The 18,045-nt window shown below is 39.7% G+C and overlaps 1 protein-coding gene across 1 annotated transcript in view; it reads right to left on the bottom strand.

Moving 5' to 3' along the window:
* The window catches only part of FAF1 (Fas associated factor 1), a 478,510-nt gene extending 464,629 nt beyond the window's left edge, over window positions 1-13,881 (bottom strand). The window contains exon 1 of the mRNA XM_047728777.1: window positions 13,380-13,881. Within this exon, the coding sequence (XP_047584733.1) occupies window positions 13,380-13,424 (45 nt within the window). The 5' untranslated portion in view covers window positions 13,425-13,881. The remainder of the gene's footprint in view (window positions 1-13,379) is intronic.
* Window positions 13,882-18,045: the final 4,164 nt, after the last annotated feature.

Raw genomic sequence — 18,045 nt, 5'->3', positions numbered from 1 at the left:
TTGTTTCCATAGTTCACAGCTTCAAAGAGAGCTGTCTTTAATCTGCCAGTCTACAGTTTCCAAGTGGCAGACCAAAAAGCTAGGGCATTGGCAACAGGTCAAGGGGCAGTAGAAATACAAGTTTCATGAAGGAAAGTATTGGCCAGAGATAGAAGAACAGCCTTGAGTTCTATCCACTGAACAAAATAATCAAATCCACTATCAGTCTGCATAGCTAGCACAGAGGCTAAACAGCCCCAGAAGACAAGCAGACACAATCAGTTTTGGCTTGGCTGAACCAATGGTGATCCAGGCCCAGGTTTAGGGAAACCTCTATGAATTGAGAACCCCACCGAGTCAGTGATTTTGCTCTAGACAGTGAGTAGGGAATAAAGATTCCCCCAAAGGAAGGACTGAGCCATTAGACATTATGAACCCCCATCCTTTCACTTCTCAAACCATTGAAAGTTCTAACAACTTCGCTTTGTGCCCACAAAGGTTGCAAATTTGCCTCCTTTCACACTCAAGTGTAGGTGTACACAGGTCTGTAAATGTTGTCTAAAAAAAGCAGAACTGGGCACCTGGGTGGCTCAGTGGGTTAAAGCCTCTGCCTTCGGCTCAGGTCATGATCCCAGGGTCCTGGGATGGAGCCCAGCATCGGGCTCTCTGCTCAGCAGGGAGCCTGCTTCCCTCTCTCTCTGTCTCTGCCTGCCTCTCTGTCTACTTGTGGCCTCTATCTGTCAAATAAATAAATAAATAATCTTTTAAAAAATAAAAAAATTAAAATTAAAAAAGCAGAACCTTCTGCGCAGCCAGGACAAATCTTAGTACTAGTTTTACATTGGGGTGAGTCTCACTCTGCATCTCACTGACAGGCTGATGAAAAAAATTCCATCTACCAGAGAGGATATCTGAGGGTTGTTAAGAGTTAGCAACATCCAGAGGAATGTTCAAGCTGTCTTTGAACCTACTTCTGGTATTCAGTCTGCAACCATCTCCCTAATCCTTCCTCATTAACAGGCAATAAAGTAGAGAACCACTTGACAGTCTGGTCAACGTATTCATTATGAATTCCCATAGACTTCCCTCAAATTCTGTTAACCAGACCATAAGGCCCTTACCCTTCCTCTTCCAAAAATCCACATGTCTACCAACACACTATCCTTGTTGCCAAAACCGTTAAAGCAGTGCAAGATCTGATATTTTTACCCTACTTGTAAGCTAACAAGTTAGCCTGCCAGTTTCATAGATGCTAGCAGAAGACCTAGACTCCTGGATTAGAGACAATGAACTTTATGACTCAACAATATTCATAGTCAGAATATCAGCATTTTCTTATGTAGTTCCCCAGTTCACTTCCCATAGTGCAACACAAAGTAGGCCAAGTGATACCTACACATGCAATGGACTGCATTAGAAGAGGAACCCAGAACCTCGAAAACCCAAATCTCTCAAAATTCAAAGGGTATGCATGCCTACCCTTGGCTCCAAAGGGAGATACTACCTCTATCTTCCAAGGCAGCTCACTATACAAAGGTCCTTGAAAAGAGAGCAGAAATAAAAGCAATGTCTCTGATCACAAGACATACAGAAACCATGGAGAACTGTATCAATGGATCCCAATAGGATCACTGTAAAATTTAGCTGTTAAGAGCCTAGCACAGTACCTGGCACATACAAAGCAATCAAAAGCTAGATGCTAATTTTATCATTCCTCCCCCATTAAACCTAAAATAAAAATGCTCAATTTTGTCTTCACCTCATTTTACTACACAGCTAAAATTGTATTTTTTTTAAAGATTTTATTTATTTATTTGACAGATATCGCAAGTAGGCAGAGGCAGACAGAGAGAGAGGGAAGCAGGCTCCCCGCTGAGCAGAGAGCCCAATGCGGGGCTTGATCCCAGAACCCTGGGATCATGACCTGAGCTGAAGGCAGAGGCTTTAACCCACTGAGCCACCCAGGCGCCCTTAAAACTGTATTTAAAAAAAAAAACAAGAATTCAACCATTACTTTTCCCTTGGGAGAAAGAAAATGGGTAGCCAAGAGGGCACATCTGACAAAGCTTTCCTCTCACTAACATTATACTGTTATAGCTCAATCATTAAAGAGTCCAGGGAACCAAGGTAAAATGGAAGAGAAAAAAACAGGTGCCGGAAACCTTACTCTAAAGCCATTAACGTACAGACATAACCTGCAAACATTTCTGCTTTTCTTACCACAACTTAACATCTCCTCCTTTCTACCACAATTATTTCTCTATAACCACAAATAAGTATAAAGACAGGTACAATTACTCTGTGAATGCTGCCAAACTGCCTTTTTTTTTTTAAGATTTTATTTATTCATTTGAGAGCGAGCGAGCGAGCACAAGTGGGGGAAGGTGCAGAGAGAGAGGGAGAAGCAGAGTCCCCACCAAGCAGAGAGTCCGATGTGGGGCTCGATTCCAGGGCCCTGGAATCATGACCTGACCCAAAGACAGACACTTAATTGAGCCACCCAGGCACCCCTGACAAACTGCTTCTTTTTTTTTTTTTTAAAGATTTTATTTATTTCACAGAGAGAGATCACAAGTAGGCAGAGAGGCAGGCAGAGAGAGAGATAGAGGAGGAAGCAGGTTCTCCGCTGAGCAGAGAGCCCGATGCGGAACTCGATCCCAGGACCCTGAGATCATGACCTGAGCCGAAGGCAGAGGCTTAACCCACTGAGCCACCCAGGTGCCCCTAAACTGCTTCTTAAAACTATCTCAAATTCACCTTAAAGCCAATGGCTAATGATTTAACATGGTAAACAAATTTGATTTGAAATTTAAGTTTCTGCCTTAAAAAAGTTAAAAGTGAAACCAAAATCAAGAATAGTGACTGACACAGAGCAATTCAAATTTCCCAAAGTTATTGACCTCAAGCCCTGTATTTTGCCACATTACCTTACTGAGCCCTCTATAAATGCTAAACAAGAACGGAGGTGTTTTGTATTTCTCTATAAATCGGTCACTTTAAAGTTATAATCCTCAGTTCAACAAAATAGCGCAATTTTGATTCTCAATGACAGATTTTATTATTCAAAATCATATGTCAACAAATGATAGATGCTTGAACAGCTGACCCTTGACAACTACACATTTTAACTGCGTGGGTCCACTTACATCTGGATATTTTTTTCAATACAGTACTATTTGTGTGTATTTTCTCTTATGATTTTCTTAATAACATTTTCTCTAGTTTGCTTTGTTATAAAAATACAATATATAAAACACATAACATATAAAATACGTGTTAATTGACAGCTTATGTTATTAGTAAGGCTTCCAGTCAACAATAAGCCATTACTGGTTAAATTTGGGGGGAGTCAAAATTATGTATTGCATTTTCAAATATGTGGCAGATTGGTGCCCCTAACCCCTGCATTGTTCAAGGGTCAACTATACATGCAAACTTACAATTCTACACTATTTGTACCCTAACAGCTAATATTCATAATATTCCCTCAAAAAATATTCACTGAGAACCTCTTATAGATATTGCAGAAAAAGATGGTTAAGACCCAGGCAGTTGTTCACTCAAAGAGCTGACATTAGGGAGAAGAAATATGTAAAGTGATTACTGACAATCTGGCATATGACTCAAAAGAAGAGGGGTACCTGGGTGGTATAGTCAGTTAAGTGTCTGACTCTAGATTTTGGTTCGGGTCATTAGCTCATGGTCCTGGGATTCAGCCCTGCATCAGGCTCTGTGTTCAGCACAGAGTCTGCTTGAGATTCTCTCTCCCTCTCCCTCACCCTCTGCCCTTCTGGCTCATGTGCAATCTCTCTAAAATAAATAAATATTTTTAAAATTTTTAAAGACTCAAGAGAAGAGTAATATACCAAAGATACATAAGACAAAATTATTAATCCTAAAACTGGGCACATGGTACTAATGTTATCAGCAAAAGGCAGCTGATAGGTTTTGAGAGATAATTAGAAGTTTTTCTAGAGGGCTGTAAAAAATAAGGGCATAAAGGCACAGAGCCCGGGGGGACCTGGCTGGCTCAGCTGGTGGAGCATACAACTCTACCGTCTCAGGGTCATGAGTTTAAGCCCCACACCAGGCATACGACATATAATAAAATACTCAATTTTCCTAAGTCATAAAAATGGAACAGTACTTAAGACCACAAAATCAAAAAAATCACAGGAATGGATGTAACGTCTAAAGTCATCTAGATAAGTCATTCCCAAATGTAGATTTTGGATCAGCAGCAGCCTAACCTGGGAATCTGACAGAAATGAAAATTTTCAGGCCCCACCTAGAATCTACCCTATCAGAAACCTGGGGTGGGGCCCAGCAACCTACAGTTTAGCAAGCCTTTCAAGTTATTCTTATACAAATTCAAGTTTGAGAACTAGTAATTTAGATCAGGGTTTTTTAGCACTTGGACATTTTGAAGTGGATAATTCTTTATTTTGAAGGTATGTCTTGTGCAGAATATTTAGCAGCATTCCTGGCATCTACTCACTAACTACCAGCAGCATCCCCCAGCTGCAAAAGCCAAAAATGTCTCTAGACATTGCTTAATGTCCTCTGGGAACAGAAATCATCCACGGTTGAACACCACTTATCTAGATCAAGGATCACAAGCTTTACTTTAAGGGGGCAAGGTAAAAGGCCGTGCAATCAACTAACTAATCAACTTTTGCTATTGAGGTCAAAAGTGACAAGAGACAATATGTAAACAAATATGCATGACTGTCTTCCAGTAAGACTTTACTGATGAAAACAGGTGGTAGTTTGGCCCTCAAGACATAGTTTGCCGATCCCTAATCCAGACGAATTACCTAAATTATAACTGAATGTCCTCAAACCTCCCTGGTGCCAAGTGATTATCCAGACTCTATATGAATACCTGATCTAGTCCAGTCCTGTTTTCAGGTACATATAACTTTAGACAAATCTCTATTTCATAGACTGAGTAACTCAGAGCCAGAAAGGATAAAAGACTTACTCAGAGAACCAGAACCAAAAAAAAAAAAAAAAAAAAAAAAAAAAACCTAGAGCTCTAGTCTGCCTAAGTGCAATGTTCTAACAACGCTTCCTACAGAGGTGTAAAACCATATAATGTTACTCGTGAAGCATTCAAATGTTTTAGCACTCTGAAATTACTAAAACCTGGAAAGAGAAGTTACTTCTTGTGGTGGGGAGGGGTCTTGAAATAACTTTATATTAAAGGCCCAGAGAGTAAATATTTTAAGCCTGTGCACCATGAAGTTTCTGTCTCAATTACTCATTTCTGTCACTACAACAAGAAAGCAGTCACAGACAATAGGTAAATGAATACCTATCACTGTATTCCAATAAATCTTTATGGATAAAAACAGGTAGCCAGCTTATAGGCTATATTTTCCTGACTCCTCATCTACAGAGTCCATAAACCTAGTCTGGCAAACAAGAGGCATCAATCCAACCATGCTCAATAAATCTAAAGACTCTTCATTCCGTGGCTTCTGACCACCTGTAAACTTAGAAGCATGGCACTAGACTGGAATGAATGCTAGTCTAGGAACAATCAAAGTGCCAGGCCCTCCCTCCCTCCCTTCTGGCACGTCTAGCTATATGCCAGGTATTGTTTTTTGTATGTAAATTTTCATACTGTATGTAAATTTTATCATTTGGAGAAATTTCTGAATGGTGAGTCTTTTTTTCCTCTAGAAATCCAAGCCATCTGACACATTAAGCTAGAAAATAAACACTCTTATGTGTACCTGGATAAAATCTTTATTTCAAACCAACGCACGAACTTGGACAAGTCACTTCCTTTTTCTGGCCTCAATTTCCACAAAAGGAAAAAATACAGAGAACAAGTATATACCTTAAAATTAACAAAAATGAAAATAACTAAAACTTATTGAACTCTTTCTAGGCCAGACACCTGTTCTAATAACTTCACATGCATTAAGTCATTTTTCAAGGGAAACTGAGGCAGGGGTGTGAAATGAGTAGTCAAAGATTACAAGATGTACAAGTGGCAGTACTATGATTTAAATCCAAGCAATCTGACCTCAAAGTCCATGCTCTTAACCACTAAATAAATACTAAACTTTATTCTACATGCCAAATCTCATTATTCCAATTACCAACAATCCAAACACAAACAAAAAATACCTTGTCCCTCTAATGAATAAAGAAGATAGCAGAGAAAGGAAAGAAAGGACAGTAACAAGACTATTTTTAGCCATAGTACTCAATCTCTTGCCAAGGTAGCCTCCCAGGATATAAATATGATGTTCCATGGATACTTAGTATGGTCCCCAAAACATAGCATCACAAAAGATACCTATCCATGCAGAATCAATACCATTTCTACTTGCACAGTTTGTCAAACTAAAAAAGAAGATTCACAGCTTCATTTAGAAGGAAGAAATGTCATGAAGGGGCAGAAACTAATTTCAAGTTACTTACTGGAGTGTCATGGAAGAGTCCATGCTTCCAAGAGAAGTTGATAGATAGGCAAAAGAAAACTTAAAAGATAGTCCAATATATGAAAACACATAAAGCAATTTAAGCAGCAAAGGTATTACTAGCTTGAAAAACCAGGAGAGGAAAACAAAGGCACAACAGTGTCATCAAGGAAACGTAACTGAAAGTAACACCAAAATCAATGTCAAATTAGAGAAGAAATAGACTCAATCTATAACCACTAGAACTAGGTTCAGAAAAAATATTTTTTTAGCAAGGCAGATAAGGTTTTGTTGCTTAAAAAATACATATTACTACTAGTAAAAGTTGTTCCTTTTTTTTCCTTGACTCGAGTAAAGCTATGATCTGTATCTCTACATTATACAGTAACAGAGAAATATAAATAGAAAAATATGTGAGACTAACCTAAACAGCTATAGCACCCTTTTTGTATTCCAAAAAAATGTTAGAGGGAAAAGAAATTAGCATTATAGTAATTAAAAGGTTAAGGGGGAAAGCAGAATACTCATTTTTTTGCTCATATAGGTCCAAAATAATAAGTATTACTGAAATTATTCGATAGCAACTGCAATTCCATTTGGATGGTTATTTTCACATCTATAAGCAAACCAAATATATCTCAAAAGTTTGATCAAATGATTTTTGCTCTACGCTTCAACCTTAAAAAAAAAAAAGGCAAAGAATTCTATAATTACATAAAGAACAAATTTGGAACTTTCACTTGAATGCATCTCTTTGTTATAAAAAGACATTAAGGAAGAAAAAAGAGAAAAAAAAAAAAAACAGTCCTGATTCATCGATGCCTGCCTCTTTTTTTTTAAACCCAGGAAATTCCTTTACACCCCCTCCTGGCTCTGGCCAGCCAGAACTGTAGGTGTACTACTCTATTCATTCCTTTACCAGTAATATACTGTACTAACACTATTTACATTTAAAACTGATTTTGGGGACACCTGGGTGGCTCAGTCAGTGAAGTGCCTGCCTTCGACTCAGGTCATATCCCAGGCCGCAACAGGCTCCTTGCTCACCAGGGAGGCTGCTTCTCCTTGTGCCTACCTACCACTCCCCCTGGTTGTGCTCTGACAAATATGTAAAATCTGAAAAAAAACAAAACAAAACAAAACCAAAAAACCCTGATTTTTCTTAGACTACTACAAATTATAAAAGTCATTGCCCAGAGCTGAATTTACAAATAATTCATTAAACATGATGCTGTCATTGTCTCTGAACTTTTGGTGGTGAGCCACTATGGCTGGCAGTTCCTAAAAAAATTAAAAATAGAAATACCATATGATTCAGTAATTCATACAGATACATACCTAAAAGAATTGAAAGCAGAGATTCACACAATTAACTGTACACCCACATTCATAACAGCATTAATGATTCACAATATTCAAAACATGAAAGTGTCTATTGACAGATGAATGGGTAAACAAAATGTGGTTCAGCAGTCCCCCATTATCTACAAGTTAGGTCCCAAGGCCCCCAACAGATGCATGAAACCAAGGATAGTACTGAACCCTACGTATGTTATGTTTTTTCCTATATATACCTATGATAAAGTTTAACTTATAAATCCAGCACAGTAAGAGATTAACTATAACAAAACAGAATTTTAACAATACTGTATATTGTAATAAAAGTTATATGAATATGGTCTCTCTCTCAAAATCTCCTATTATATGTACTGTACTCACCCTTCTTTGATGATGTGAGATGATAAAATGCCTACATGTTGAGATAAAGTGAGAATGACCTAAACATTATGACACAGCATTAGGCTACTACTGACCTTCTCATTATACATCAGGAAGGTCATCTACCTTTGGACCACAGTTGTCCAAGGGTAACTGAAACCATGAAAAGCAAAACCACAGATAATGGGGGATTACTGTATATACATACTGTATCAACAGCGTAATAGTATTCAGTCCTTTAGACAAGATGGGGTGCTTTCAGGGTGGTATGACCTTAGTACTCAGTCTTTTAAAAAGGAGGGGTATTCTGACACATACTACAAGGATGAACCTTGGAGAAATCATGCTAAGTAAAATAAGCCAGTCACAAAAGGATAAATACTGTGTGATTGCCCTTATATAAGATACCTAGAATATTCACATTCATAGACAGAAAATAGAATGGTAGTTGCCAGGGGCTAGGGAACAGGACAAAATGGGAAGCTATTCTTTAATGGTTAAAGTTACAGTTTTGCAAGGTAAAAAAAGTTCTGGAGATGGTGGTGATGGTTGCACAACAATGTGAATGTACTTAATGTGGAAACTTAAAAATGGCATATAAAGTTAAGATGGCAAATTTTATGTTATGTGTATTTCACCACAATTTTTAAAAAAATTTTAATTGAGGGGTGCCTGGGTGGCTCCATCATTTTAAGCCCTTCCTCTCAAGTCATGATCCTGGAGTCCAGGGATCCAGTTTGTGCTGGATCAACAGGGGAGTCTGTTTCTCCCTATCCCTCTGCCCCTCCCCATGCCTGTGCTCGCACTCCCTCGCTCTCTCTCCCCCTCTCAAATAATAAAATCTTTTAAAAAAATTTTTAATTGAAAGCTGTTCTTATTTGGGGGGATGGGGATCTTTTAGAGGACAAATTGTAATACATTTGCTTTGTAATGAGTTGACTGATCTACAAAATCCCAAACCTATCTCATTAAGTCTGAGGTATAATCTTCCATCCACTACTTGTCCAATTTTAAGAAACCAGGTAATTCATTTTTAAATTAGGACTGTTAACTACCCCACTGATTGATTTCAACAGAAGTCCTTTTTCCATTGAGTTGAAATAGTTAATATACAATTACCTTTCTCAAAAGTTTTTCCAGGGCACCTGGGTGGTTCAGTGGATTGATCATGGGACTCGATTTCAGCTCAGGTCATGATACCAAGGTAGTGAGTCCGAGCCCCAGCTCCAGTCCACTCTGTGCTCAGTGGGCAGTCAGCTTCTCTCCTCTCCCTCACCCTTAGACCCTCCCCTCTCGCCACATGAGCATGCAAGAGCACGTGCCCACGATCTCTCTCAAATAAATCTTTTAAAAAAAGATAGTTTTTCCACATTTAGGTACTGTATTTCTAAGAACTTATTACCTAGCAATCAGCTAAATCTACAACTCACTTATTTTTAAAATGTGATATTCAAAAATCCTTTCCCTTTCTCAAAAAAGAAGTGAGAGGTGGGCAAATCAAGAAGTGGACACTGAACTATAGAGAAGGGACTGGTGATTGCCAGGGGGGAGGTAGATGAGGGAGATGGGTTAAATGAGTAATGGGGATTAAGGAGTGCACTTGTGATGAGTACTGGGCATTGCATGTTAGTGCTGAATCACTCTATTGTACACCTGAAACTAATATGACACTGTATATTAACTAAATGGAATTTAAATAAGAACTTTTTTTAAAAAAATCACGTTCCTTTCTACAAAGGCAGCACTGAGGTCTCAAAATCATTATTAATTTCACACTTATGTGTTCAATTTTGGGGAGAAACTGATTTGCACAGATACAGGCAAAACCAATCAATCAAGTATCTACATTACAAGACTTGAACTGTAATGTTTAAAATAACCTAGTTTCTGATAACTGGATAAATGCTTTTTTTTTTTTTTTTAGATTTTATTTATTTGACAGAGAGAGAGAGAGATCACAAGTAGGCAGAGAGGCAGGCAGAGGGGGAGGGGGAAGCAGGCTCCCTGAGGAGCAAAGAGCCCAATGCGGGGCTCCATCCCAGGACCCTGAGATCATGTCCTGAGCCGAAGGCAGAGGTTTAACCCATTAAGCCACCCAGGCGCCCCTAAATGCTAATTTTTAAAAGATAATTCTATAAAAAGCTTACATAATATTAAAAAATAGACAGAATAATTGACTTTTGGGGCGCTTGGGTGGCTCAGTCGTTAAGCGTCTGCTTTCAGCTCAGGTCATGATCCTGGGTCCCAGGATCAAGCCCCACATCAGGATCCCTGCTCAGCGGGAAGCCTGCTTCTCTCTCTCCCACTCCCCCTGCTTGTATTCCCTCTCTCGCTATGTCTCTGTCAAATAAATATATACAATCTTTAAAAAAAAAAGAAAGAAAGAAAGAAAGAAAAATTGATTTTAAAAGTAAGTCCACATGAGCAAAACGCTCTGGAATCATTTGTGAGAGGTATACAAGTTTCCTAAAAACACAAAGGCTAATGGACTTAATATGTGTGTACTTTTTATTCTGTATCTGTATTATTCTATATGTGTATTCTTTTTACTCATAAATATTTTATTTATGTGTACATTTCATTCTACCAATAATGTTCTTACCTACTTGACAATATGAAATAAACTTTCACCATCTGGCAAACAATGACCTGAACAGTTGTTTACAGAATGGGAAAAAGCTGTGGCATTCTCCAGCGCCTGGGGGGCTCAGTGGATTAAAGCCTGCCTTCCGCTCAGGTCATGATCCCGGGGTCCTGGGATCGAGCTCCACAGAATACCCTAGCTTTTTTCCATTCTGTAAACAACTGCTAAAGTCAGTGCCATCGGTTTGAAAAGAAAAACAGCAGAATGTAGTAATGTAATCAAGATAAAATCCCAAATACTTGTTAGAAAATCTTAATTTGTCTCTGAGTACAAGAATCCTAAATTTCCTGTCCTTGGCGAATATAAAGTTCACAGTAAGCACACTAATTGTCACAAATAAGAAAACAAGCAGCTGGGGCACCTAGGTGGCTCAGTGGGTTAAGCCTCTGCCTTAGGCTCAGGTCATGATCTCAGGGTCCTGGGAGGGAGCCTCACATTCAGCTCTCTGATAAGCAGGGAGCCTGCTTTCCTTGCCCCCCCACCATCTGCCTGCCTATTTGTGATCTCTGTCTCTCTGTCAAATAAATAAATAAAATCTTTTAAAAAGAGAGAGAGAAAGAAAACAAACAGCTACAAGTTGTTAAAGGAAGTAAAAATAGGGGAAATCAAAACAAAGTTATAATTACCTTAAAACTTTTAGTGAGGTAAACTATGATTACTGTTGTCCAAAGCCATTTCTATAAAGCAGTTTTATAACAGGACAAAATACTCCTAAAAAGAGTTCTTTTTCATACAACCACATTCCACATTAGATAAAAGACTTGTGAATGAAAAAAACAAAAAGAGAATAAAAGACTTACGCAAAATAAATAAATAAATGAAATTTTAAAATCTCAGGCCAGTCGTAATCCTACAAAACACCAAAATCTTGTGGTCAACTTTTATTTTCAGAACAATTCTTTCTGTCTGAGCTTGGAAGTTATGGTATAATCAAATACAGATCTATCCATATTCCCAATAAATCAGATACTCCTACTGGGTAAGATAAAGAGCAAACTCTGGATATGACCATCACAATATTAAGTTATGAAATAAGGAAAATCAGAGAAAGAGGGAAATGAGAAGCCAATCAAAATCTCTCTAAGAAAAACTATCACTTACTATGCTAGTGTTAGACCATGTACAGTGATGACAGTGTTAGAAAATTCTGCCTATACATAACAGTAGCTTCTAAGTTAATGCTAAAATGAATGGTGAAAAATATCTCACTACAGGGCGCCTGGGTGGCTCAGTGGGTTAAGCCGCTGCCTTTGGCTCAGGTCATGATCTCAGGGTCCTGGGATCGAGTCCCGCATTGGGCTCTCTGCTCAGCAGAGAGCCTGCTTCCCTCTCTCTCTCTCTCTGCCTTTCTGTCTACTTGTGATCTCTCTCTGTCAAATAAATAAATAAAATCTTTAAAAAAAAATCTCACTACAATACTTTCTTTTTTTCTTTTTTTTTTTTAAAGATTTTATTTATTTATTTGACAGAGAGAAATCACAAGTAGGCAGAGAGGCAGGCAGAGAGAGGAGGAAGCAGGCTCCCTGCTGAGCAGAAAGCCCGATGTGGGGCTCGAACCCATGACCTGGGATCATGACCTGAGCCGAAGGCAGCGGCTTAACCCACTGAGCCACCCAGGCGCCCCTCACTACAATACTTTCTTCATCAAACTTCAAAAGGCAAAGATGGAGTGCACAGGGCATTAGTTCTAATACCAAGTCTTTCATGACGGGGTACAACTCTATTTTCAAAGGGTCTCCTTAAGATACTCATATATTAGTGTAACTACAGTTGGGCTAAGTGAAGGAATAACCTTTACTTATCCTTTAAATTATTCCTGAAGTTAGAACACACACCAAGCAATTCAAATCTGTAGGAGAAGGGAATCCGCAAATGTGTAATTTATTAAGGTTATGAATTCACCGAAGATACTTTTGTATATACAGTCTGACACATCCTTATTATCTTCATACCCTCCAAAGATTCCAGTAAGGCAAAGTCTCGAATGTTTATTTCTCCTTGAAAAAGACCATACCCTCAGCACTACCTTCACCACCGCCTCCTCATTTTTTTACTCACCCCTTAATACAATACACCACACCCACAACACCACACTCTCCACACCCACACTCCATACAGCACACTCTCCTCAAAGAACAACCCGAAACTCCTGACCCAAAAAACCCATACTTAAAAGCCCCACTTAATATCCCCAAATTCGACCCATTCTCCACAAAATACAGAACACACTACACAGTACACACACATACACTAAACCAAGAATTATAACACCCCCTCACCCTGCAAATCCATACATAACAAATTCTACATACACCCAACCCAGCACATGAATTGCACGTTCCCGCATGGCTCAACACAGACAGACAGACAGACACACACACACACACACACACACACGTCACGTACCGTATAAAAAGCAAACACACACACACACACACACACACAGGCGCGCGCGCGCGTACTCGCGCGCCACGTACCGTATAAAAGCCCAAACCACACACCACCTCAATGCTCTAACAAACCCTGAGAAGAGGCAACCCTTCTGAAACCGGGAACCCACGAGGTTGGAGGTGGAAGAGGAAGAGGGCCATATACTTCACCTGAAAATCCGCCAGGATCATCTCCCGGTCCATGTTGGACGCCATGGCGGCCGCCGAGTTCCGCCGCTCCGGGAGCGAAGCGCGCACCTGGGAGGGAAACGGCGCCTCCTGCGGCCGTCTCCGCCGCCGCCGCCGCCGCCGGGCGCCGAGGGGCTGGCGGGCGAGCCGGCGGGCGGACCGGCGGGCCGGCGGGCGGGGCAGCGCGGGAGGCTAGGCGCTCATACGCTCGGTAACCTTCAGGCGCCCGGGCTGCCCGCCCTGCGCCCCCGCAGAGCCCGCGCGCAGCCGCCCTGACAGGGAGGTTGGTCTGGATGGGGGTCCGGTCTTCCTGTTGCTGGCCAGGATGAGGGCAGGTTACGACAGCGCGCAACCGGCTCCCTTCGGCAGCGGTGAGACCGGCGGGGGCGGGGAAACCAGGCGAACGAGCAGGCGGGTGAACCCCACGGCCGCCTCCGCCTCCTCCGCTTCCTCCCTGGCCGCCGCCTCCACCCCTGGTTGGCCGGCGCCAAGGCTGTCGCACATTTTGCCTGTCATCGAGGTCGCAAAGCGCCGCTTTGCGGCTGCCACGTGATTGCCTTCCTGTCAAGCGCTAGGCGCGCGACTCCCGGGCGGACATCTGCGCGCCGCTGGCAGAGTCCCCAGCTAGCAACTGCGGGAGCTAGTTGTCCCGCATCAGGTTATTCCAGTTTGGAATTAAGCAAAGGCCTCAGGGTACGGCCTCCTCCTGGCTGGGGCGAGGATCAGCTTCTAAGCCTTACGAGGTTAAATAGTCACAGAAATACACACAAAGCTTCACAAACTAATTCAACACTCTCAAAACCCGTTTTACAAACAGAATTTCATAAACGTACAGTCTCTCTAACAAAGCTTAACCAAAGTACAACCTCATATACACTCTTCTAGGCTCAACCTCACTACCAAAACCTGCTTACACACCGGCACACTCAATCCCAGGCCCCCTGACTCGTGCATCCTCAACCTTTCAATAACACAGAGGTAACCAGGCTGCTGAGATCGACTTGGGTGAACATAGAAGCTGAGAAAAGTGAGACTATAGATCCCAAGAAAAGGAGAAATGTTTTTTGTTAGTTACGACAAATAAAAACTTTTCTATTCCTGCAGCATAACATTTATTTTTTAGACCTAAAACTTGAGTCTGGCTTTAATATAGTCAGTTTAAAATACTTCTATAAGTGAAGAAGTTTTATTGAAACACCAATTACTAAATTTTCAATTTATGGTCAGAAATTGAACGGCCTTGAGACAAGAATAATCAAAGACTATATAATGAAGTGTGACAGTTTGTAATTGTCACTGGAGGAAATGTTACAGTGGGATATGGGGATCTGTTTAACTTTGACTTAGGAAAATGTCATCTTCTGGACTGTAATAGAGCATTGACTTGCCTTGCAAGGTACATTAAACCCTGAAATTGTAAAGTAAGATTGCTGATTTTGTGCTATAAAGTAGATGCTAGTAAAATGACCATATAGACCAAGGCCTCCATCTTTGTATTCCCTGAAGACAAAGAAGAGCACTATGCTGTTCTAAAGATCTAGGCTCATCCTGTGTTTCTTAGATGAAGATAGCCTGGCATACAACTCTCATGCAATAGTCTGTATTTAGACCAGAATTAGCTAGCTAAGAAATAGAATTATCCGTAGTCACATGAATTGAATGTATTTTTTAAATTGCCATCCCATAGGAAGAATTTCCAAAATATAGCACACGTGTGAATCACAAGGTGAAACACAGTACCAGCAGCTTAAGTGTAGTAATTTAGTTGTCCCAATCTCATTCTTACAATGATTTTACAGAATAAAAAACTACTCTGAGAAGTTAAGAGTTTTCTCAAAGTCATGCTACAAAGTGACAGACCTAGTATTCAAGACTAGGTCAAAACTAGTGCTCATTCCACTTACCCTGTTGCCTCCCTGCAATTCACCCTCCATGTTGCAAAGTTTGTACATTTCCTGAGACTGAGTCTTCCTTTTGACTTACCTATTCATGGGTTGGGTACCCAGCATCCAGAGTGATTGTCCACTATGGACAATGAAATGAAAGAAAAACAAATATTGAATTAAAAAATAGTTTATTTTTCATTTCCCCAGAATTTTCTTAGAAACAATTTTATTTCACAAACTGAGATAATAAAAATGTATAGAGATTCTCTGTACATAAGCATGAGCAAAGGAAAATAATTTTAATTCATTCTCATAGTTAATCTACATTAACTCACAGAGCAGCCTAATTCAAATAAAGATTTTTTTCTAGAATCTCCATGTTCTTTGATCTTACTGTTACTGTTTGAAAAAGAACTTTAATTTCATCTTTCTTTCAAATATATGTGATAAAATTATTTTGCTGAATTTTCATTTGACATAATTTTATATTTATATGTGTTTACCTTTGATCTAGCTTCCTCTAATGTTACCATCTTACATAACCATGGTACAGCTATCAGAACTAAGAAATTAACATTGGTATAATACTATTAATCAAATTCTAGAGACTCTATTTGCATTTTTAAAATTTATTTTAGAGAGATAGAGGGTGGGGGAGGGACAGAGGAAGAAGAGAATCTCAAGTGGACTCCATGCTTAGCATAGACCCTGCTGTGGAACACCATTCCAGGACTCTGAGATAATGACTTGAGCCAAAACCAAGAGTCAGATGCTTAACAGACTGCATCATCCAGGTGCCCTGACTCTATTTGCCTCTTTACATCAATGTCTGTCCTCTGTTTCAGGGTCCAATCCGGAATACCACATTATATATAGTTGTCATGTTTCCTTAGACTCTTCCAATCTGTGACAGTTTTTTGATCTTGACTTTTGAAGAATAGTGGTCAGGAACATTATAGACCATCCCTCAATTTGGGTTTGTCCAGAATTTTGTCCAAATTATACTGTTTATGGATTTGGGAAGAATACCACAGAAGTGATGTGCCTGCATCATATATTACCGGGGCACATGATATCAACATAACTTATAGTGGTATTAACCTTAATCCTTTGGTTAAGTTAATTAAGCTTTTTAACTCTACTCACTTCTACTATAATTCATAAGAAGATTAATGCTACTACAGAATTAGATCCACACCTGGGTAATCAAAAATATATTTAATTGAATGATTTAATTTCTTTAGGAGTCTTGGTGTCTGATCCTGGACTCTTAACAAGTGGGATAGGCTTAAGACTTGGGGCCCCAAGTTCTGAGTCCAAATCCTATATCCACTAACTTACTGGCTTTAAGTCACAATCTCTGCAAGCCTCAATTCCTTCACCTAAAAAATGGGGATAATTACCATATGTAACTCAGAGTTGTTGTGAAGATTAAATAATGTGTGTATCATATGTTATAACCATGAAACAGTATACAAATGTTAATTGTTGCTATTATGGTTAGGCTTTTGAGTTGCTTACTGGGCATTTATTTACTTACTTTACAAAATGACTTTCTTTTTTTTAAGATTTTATTTATTTGACAGACAGAGATCACAAGTAGGCAGAGAGGCAGGCAGAGGTAGAGAGGAGGAAGCAGGCTCCCCGCTGAGCCAAGAGCCTGATGTGGGCTCAATCCCAGGACCCTGAGATCATGACCTGAACCTAAGGCAGAGGCTTTAACCCACTGAGCCACCCAGGCGCCCCTACAAAATGACTTTCATAGATGGTGGGACTATCCATATAAAAAAGTCTACTGAAACTCAGAAATAAAATGCCTCAGTCACAATTATGAAATGATAAAAAGGTCCCTGAGGGTACCAGTCTATTTTCCACCTCTGTTGGATCTATAAATACAGCAAAAAGGAAGACTTTGATACAAGGCAAAGAAATTACAGATGCCACATACACATTTCCATACGTTAACCATTGAAAAACTGCATAAATGAGTCAATGAGAAAAAGCAAAATATAATCTGATAAATTACATTTCTTTTGTTTTTAGGATTTTATTTACTTATTTGACAGAGAGAGAAAGATCACAAGTAGGCAGAGAGGCAGGGGTTGGGGGGAAGCAGGCTCCCTGCTGAGCAGAGAGCCCAGATGCAGGGCTCCATGCAGGGCTGGATCACAGGACCCTGAGATCATGAGTGGAAGGCAGAGGCTTAACCCACTGAGCAACCCAGACACCCCTGATAAATTATATTTCTATAAGCGCTTTAAAGTGAGTATGAACTGCTGAGGGAAAAAAAAAGATTTCTATAACTGTTATTATTTAATATAAAGCCTCTTTTGGTGTTTGAAAGACATGTCATTATTATGCTAAAAGAGAAACCACTACTTTCAATGTATTAGATGCTTAACTGTGGATCTTTCTTATATACCATGTTAGAATGTAAAATAATTAAAGGCAGAGATACTCACCTTTGAATATACTTCAGTGAACTAATACTTAATATTAGATTTTCATTGGAGGTACTTTATGGTGGTTACTTATGCTCTCTAAACTAAGCCTCGAACCTCTGTGCTGCCAGTTGTGGTTTATACAATAAGCAGGCTAAGCACATGCTTTAGAGTACAAGCAAAGCCAGAATAAAAAAAAAAAAAGCCTTCCTTAAAGAATTTAAATTTAATATCTCAGCAAAAGCACTAAAGTAGTCATCATGGGGGAAAATTGGAATTTTTTTGGACTTCTTTACTCCTATTTTTTGGCTTTGTTTTTAT

Source organism: Lutra lutra, chromosome 4 (genome assembly GCF_902655055.1).
Source record: "Lutra lutra chromosome 4, mLutLut1.2, whole genome shotgun sequence".
In the NCBI taxonomy this organism is placed as follows: domain Eukaryota; kingdom Metazoa; phylum Chordata; class Mammalia; order Carnivora; family Mustelidae; genus Lutra; species Lutra lutra.
The sequence above is the reverse complement of the archived record's forward strand: the minus strand, read 5'-3'. Positions and strand labels throughout refer to the sequence as shown.